This window comes from Diospyros lotus, chromosome 7 (genome assembly GCF_014633365.1).
Source record: "Diospyros lotus cultivar Yz01 chromosome 7, ASM1463336v1, whole genome shotgun sequence".
Taxonomy (NCBI): Eukaryota; Viridiplantae; Streptophyta; class Magnoliopsida; order Ericales; family Ebenaceae; genus Diospyros; species Diospyros lotus.
Window position 1 is genome coordinate 26,926,240 of NC_068344.1, and position 6,094 is coordinate 26,932,333.

The 6,094-nt window shown below is 37.4% G+C and overlaps 1 protein-coding gene across 1 annotated transcript in view; it reads left to right on the plus strand.

Annotated features, from left to right (window-relative positions):
• Positions 1 to 6,094, plus strand: part of LOC127805989 (myosin-17-like) — a 35,184-nt gene extending 29,090 nt beyond the window's left edge. Inside the window, exons 22-39 of the mRNA XM_052342908.1 lie at positions 32 to 151; positions 263 to 361; positions 454 to 675; positions 1,374 to 1,513; positions 1,816 to 1,933; positions 2,063 to 2,113; positions 2,216 to 2,296; positions 2,414 to 2,584; positions 2,747 to 2,902; positions 2,998 to 3,204; positions 4,056 to 4,193; positions 4,273 to 4,343; positions 4,459 to 4,558; positions 4,635 to 4,691; positions 4,787 to 4,843; positions 4,957 to 5,037; positions 5,224 to 5,306; positions 5,416 to 6,094. Of these exons, the coding sequence (XP_052198868.1) occupies positions 32 to 151; positions 263 to 361; positions 454 to 675; positions 1,374 to 1,513; positions 1,816 to 1,933; positions 2,063 to 2,113; positions 2,216 to 2,296; positions 2,414 to 2,584; positions 2,747 to 2,902; positions 2,998 to 3,204; positions 4,056 to 4,193; positions 4,273 to 4,343; positions 4,459 to 4,558; positions 4,635 to 4,691; positions 4,787 to 4,843; positions 4,957 to 5,037; positions 5,224 to 5,306; positions 5,416 to 5,539 (2,076 nt within the window). The 3' untranslated portion in view covers positions 5,540 to 6,094. The remainder of the gene's footprint in view (positions 1 to 31; positions 152 to 262; positions 362 to 453; positions 676 to 1,373; positions 1,514 to 1,815; positions 1,934 to 2,062; positions 2,114 to 2,215; positions 2,297 to 2,413; positions 2,585 to 2,746; positions 2,903 to 2,997; positions 3,205 to 4,055; positions 4,194 to 4,272; positions 4,344 to 4,458; positions 4,559 to 4,634; positions 4,692 to 4,786; positions 4,844 to 4,956; positions 5,038 to 5,223; positions 5,307 to 5,415) is intronic.

The window sequence follows — 6,094 nt, forward strand, 5'->3', positions numbered from 1 at the left end:
TTGACTAAATGAGCTTGTTACTGGCTTGTAGGCTCATTTCCGTGGTCACCAGGCATATTCTTATTACAAGAGTCTTCAGAAGGCTGCTATTGTTTCTCAATGTGGTTGGAGACAGAGGGTTGCTCGGAGAGAGCTCAGGAAGCTCAAAATGGTTCAATCTCAACCCTTAATATGCTTTTTCTCTGGGTGAAAATTTTGATGCATAGTGTATTTTGTGTGGAACAACTTTCTACTTTGTTGACTGTCATGCATATTTGTTCAGGCTGCAAGAGAAACAGGGGCCCTTAAAGAAGCAAAAGACAAGCTAGAAAAGCGTGTTGAAGAGCTGACGTGGCGATTACAGATTGAGAAGCGATTAAGAGTAACATTATTTCACTTTATGTCATGCCTATACATTATGGAAGGCATTGTGCCAGCCCTGAATTCCACCATATCTTTTTTTGTTGAGTACAGACTGATCTGGAAGAGGCGAAGGCCCAAGAGATTGCAAAGTTACAGGATGCTTTGCATGCAGTGCAAATACAAGTAGAAGAGGCAAATGCCAAAGTTATCAAAGAGCGAGAGCTGGCACGCAAAGCTATTGAGGAAGCACCTCCTGTAATTAAGGAGACTCCAGTCATAATTCAAGACACAGAAAAGATTGATTACTTAACAGCTGAAATAGAGAGTTTAAAGGTATGACTTGGATACTAATGATGGTAGAAGATTTCTTATGTAAACATAAACATAGAGACACTAATAACACGAAAGTAGTCATCTGATATTTTTGCAAAAAAAAAATAGAAATCTGTACATTTGTCAGAGGAAGACTGAAAATGTGAAACATTACCATCTATGTGTTATTCATAAACAACAACATATCTAGCCTTTATCCCACTATGTGGGGTCGACTACATGAATTCTAGACTTACATGTATTTCTGTTTTTTGTCATATCTTTATTTAGGTTCATACACTTCATATCAAACTTTAATCTCTCCCAACTCCCAAAGTCTTCTTGGGTCTGCCTCTACCTCTTTTTTTGACTAATTGTTCCATTTCATCAACTCTTCTCACAGGAACGTCTCTTGGTCTCCTTCTCACATGACCAAACCATCTTAGTTTAGTCTCTCTCATCTTCTCCTCGATTGGCACTACTCCTACTTTATTACGAATAACTTCATTTCTAATTTTATCTTTTCTTGTATGGCAGCACATCCATCTTAACCAATTAATTATCATTCAGGAGCTCTTGGAATTTTGTTTATGGTCATACTGAAAACAATTGAAGATAAATGACATAGAACTTTATTGATATAAATATATTTGATAATATATGATACGAGGTCTCAGATTTTGAGTTCATTGACTTGGAGGATGCTTTAAATTATCCAGGCCTCATTGTTATTAGAAAGACAAACAGCTGAAGAAGCTAGGAAGACCTTCAAAGATGCTGAGGCCAGAAACACAGATCTGGTGAAAAAACTTGAAGACACAGAACGTAGAGCAGAGAACCTTCAAGATTCTGTACAGAGGTCTGCAAAAACAAAACTCTCAAATTTATGCGTTATTTTAGATTTTGTAAGGCAGTGGGAATAAGCAAGAGTCACAGTCTGTTTGAGCCCTTTGCTTTGTGACCCAAAAAGACTTCAATTGCCTTAGCTTCCATAAAGAGAGTGAAAAGCCAGCATCTTTTTCTTTATAATTTATTTGTGTTCTATATTCACTTGCATCTTCAGTTCGACATTGGTCTATAAACTGTTAAATGTTTAATTGCAGGCATACATGTGCTTTTAGTTATTATTTGTAATTATTGTAATACTTTTTCCTGTTTCAGGCTTGAGGAGAAACTTTCTAATACAGAGTCAGAGAATCAAGTACTTCGTCAGCAAGCATTGGCCATTTCCCCCACTGGGAAAACTTTATCTGCACGGCAAAGGACAATGATTATTCAGGTGCTATTATAGTATTATATGCTTACTCATTACAGTGCTTCATGTATATGCATTTCTGGTATTATATGCTTACTCATTACAGTGCTTCATGTATATGCATTTCTGAGTACTTTCTTTACATAATTTCAGAGAACACCTGAGAATGGTAGTGTTCTGAATGGAGAAACAAAGATTGCAGCGGTAAGAAGAAATTATAACTTTATGAAATGCAGATTGGAAAAATTTGATGAAGTGGAAAATGTCCACAAACTTGTATGGCTTACCCTATGCTGTTTATTTCAGGACACTTCTCTTGCTTTATCAAATCCACGAGAGCCTGAATCCGAAGAAAGGCCACAAAAATCTCTTAATGAAAAGCAGCAAGTAAGTAGGATTGAACCAAAAACAATTGCATGACTTATATCACCATATTAAGATTGACTCTGAAAAGTTAGTGATTAATGTCTCTTTTGATTTGTGCAATCTGCTGTATTAATGCAGGAGAATCAGGACCTCCTAATCAAGTGTATTACACAAGACTTGGGATTTTCTGGGGGCAAACCTGTTGCTGCTTGTGTCATATATAAATGCCTCCTCCACTGGAGGTCATTTGAAGTTGAAAGAACTACTGTGTTTGACCGTATAATTCAAACAATTGCTTCAGCAATAGAGGTAGGTATCTAATTCTGATCTCTGTATGATCACTGCGTTCATTTTTATTATTCACTACTTCCTGAGTATGTTGGATTAAATTCTGGCTTGATAGTATTGTCTCCTAAGTTATGAGCTTTGCAACTACTCAATGCTAATGTCAAGTAACTTGCTTTTCTGAAGGTGCAAGATAATAATGATGTACTAGCTTACTGGTTATCTAATACATCCACTTTGTTGCTGCTGCTTCAACACACGCTCAAAGCAAGTGGAGCAGCTAGCTTGACTCCCCAACGAAGAAGATCAACTTCGGCTTCTCTTTTTGGGAGGATGTCTCAAGTATATATGATCAAAAACTCAGCTTCTTGCCATCTTCTATAGGACGTTATGATTTTCTGCTCTTCCTTATCTTTGTTTACATTTTTTAATCCCAGGGATTAAGAGGATCTCCCCAAAGTGCCGGGCTTTCATTTCTCAATGGTCGAATGCTCGGTAGACTGGATGACTTACGGCAAGTTGAAGCCAAGTATCCAGCTTTGCTGTTTAAACAACAGCTTACTGCATTCCTTGAGAAAATATATGGGATGATAAGAGACAATCTGAAGAAAGAGATTTCTCCATTGCTCGGATTATGTATCCAGGTATCTATCATTGTATTGGGATGGATTTCATTTGCCAGAAGAGGAAGAAAATTTGTTTTGAATTCACATTTTGTGATTTTACTTGCTTGAGTTCTGTGAATATTTTTATGTACAAAATTTCTTTTTTTGTGCGGTATCCTTTTGACCCTGGAGTACAATCAACCCTCCATCATTATCCTATAATGAGTTAACTACTTTGAGTTGGCTATGTTTGGATAGATAATCCTGTTTCACCACTCCTTTACGTTAAGGTTTATTGAAGCTAAACCACATGCTAAAATGTTGTCTTTATTATTTCGATATCAAGTTATTTTGGTGTATCTTATCCTCTACCAGTAACTTTGATGTATGCTGTCACTCCCAGCTGAAGCACTTATTACATGATGAACAGATCATCTCAAGTAGTCTCTTAATATCTCATCTATGAATTTGTTTGTTCTTCCCCAGTTTTGCTCCACATCTGCCATGCTTTATTGCTTATTGCTTTTTATATGCCAATCATGTTGGACGTAGCTAGCTTCAATTATTATTTAAAAGGACTAAATTTTAGCTGGCCTGGGAAATATTGCTCAACATAGCCTCCTGACTGCCTATAAGATCATTAAAGAAAAGAAAATGGTAATAAGCAATAATTTATCCTGTTATGAGGTACTAAAAAACACTTAAAATAAGTTTTCCAGCCTCCAAAGCATGCAGAATTTGCTTAGTTTCCATGGATATGGGTGATATCACTCAAAAGTGTTGAACTATGTTGGATTATCCATGCGAGTCAATCAAAATATTTCAAGGGCTAGAACCAAGTAGGCTACAAACAAGAACATGTGGACCTGAATTGTCTTTTGTCAACGCAGGCACCAAGGACATCCCGAGCGAGTTTAGTGAAGGGTCGCTCCCAGGCTCATGCTGTTGCTCAACAGGCTCTGATTGCTCATTGGCAAAGCATTGTGAAAAGTCTGAACGCCTACTTGAAGATAATGAAAGCAAACTATGTGAGTTTTGAAATTTACATAATACGGCAAGAGTGAACCTTTTAAGGAATAGCATCATTTCTTACATGTGGCTCTACAGGTTCCGCCGTTCTTAGTACGCAAAGTGTTCACTCAGATATTCTCATTCGTCAACGTCCAGTTATTCAACAGGCAAATGCTCCAAAATCTTTCCTTCTTTTTTTTTTTTTTTTTGCATTATTTATTAAATCTCCAACTTCTCACTTGCTGCAAGAAAGCACTGAAACTGTCTTATTAATTTTTTCAGTCTTCTCTTGAGGCGTGAGTGTTGCTCGTTCAGTAATGGGGAGTTTGTAAAGGCAGGCCTAGCTGAATTGGAACACTGGTGTGGCAATGCTACTGAGGAGGTAAGCACTTCTCAGTAGTGTAACCTTTGTTACCTGCACATTTCAGAGGCCTTATTGGTGGTTCTTTGGTGTTCAGTATGCAGGGTCAGCTTGGGATGAATTGAAGCATATAAGACAAGCAGTTGGGTTCCTGGTATGATATGGTTTTTTGCCTTGTATTCTAAATCAATCATGTCTACAGCCACATGTATTGCTGTTTACCTTCTATCTCATTTTGTCATGATTCAGGTTATACATCAAAAGCCCAAAAAGAATTTGAATGAAATAACGAATGAACTCTGTCCTGTGAGTGAAAACTATCTTCTAACTGTTCATGACCAGAAAAAATTATGTTTTAGCTTCCTTCTTTTTCTATTTATTTGGTTGTTTTTCATATTTTGTGCCTGATGCTTCTTCAGGTGCTCAGCATACAGCAATTATATAGGATCAGTACCATGTACTGGGATGACAAATATGGCACGCACACTGTCTCTTCAGATGTAAGTTAAGTTTACTCTTAAGTCTTTGAGTATTATCCTATTGTTTATTTTTTTCTTGGTTAGGTTTGAGTTGTCCCATTGTGATCAACTTCGCCAATTCCACTCTATCAATCTGTTAATGTTTGATTATTTTTTTACCCTCTCTTTCTAGCAAATTCATTAAAGAAATCCTGTCCATTGGCACAGGTAATTTCAAGTATGAGAGTTCTGATGACAGAAGATTCGAACAATGCTGTAAGCAGTTCGTTTTTGTTGGACGATGATTCAAGGTAGCATTTTAAATATCACCAACTAATAGAGATTCTGTTTTATCTTATGTTGATCAAAAGCTCATGTAGCTTTATCAGTCAATTCATTCTGAAATAAATATATATGCAGCATTCCTTTCTCCGTGGATGACATCTCCAAGTCAATGCAACAAGTGGAGATCACGGACATCGAACCTCCGCCATTGATTCGCGAGAACTCGGGGTTTGCATTTTTACACCAAAGATCAGATTAAAGATACCGTGGTGCAGTCAAATCTACACATCCATCAATGTGCAAAACTTGTGCATAAAATTTCACAGCCGCTCACCACATCGGTGGGTATCACATATGCTCCCTTCACCTGGGCAAGGGATCTCTTTATTTTTGGGTCCTAGCCATTCTTTTTCCTTCTTTGTTTTCATTTTGACTCGTGGCCCTGCGACACGAGGTGCATTCTTTAGAAAGCGGTGTTTTGAATTAGCGCGACCATGTGCATGTTGAGGAGCATGCCTTGGCCTCCGGTATCTTGTCACATCGACAAGGAGCTCCATTTTCTTCGACATTGTTTTGTTCATGTCATGTAGTGCTTTGGCGAGTGTAATTAATGTTAGCTCCTGCAAGTTTTAGGTCATTATTACTTTTGTTATAATGTGGAAGTAAAATGTATCAAAGGGTAATGTAATATCGTCACTTCACAGGAGGATCATCGAGGTTATGGTTCTCTCAATGTATCCCTCTGTCAATTTGCCATTGTAAATGACTTCACTGTATTTAGCTTCCTTTTATAAAGAGGACATGTTTTGTTGAA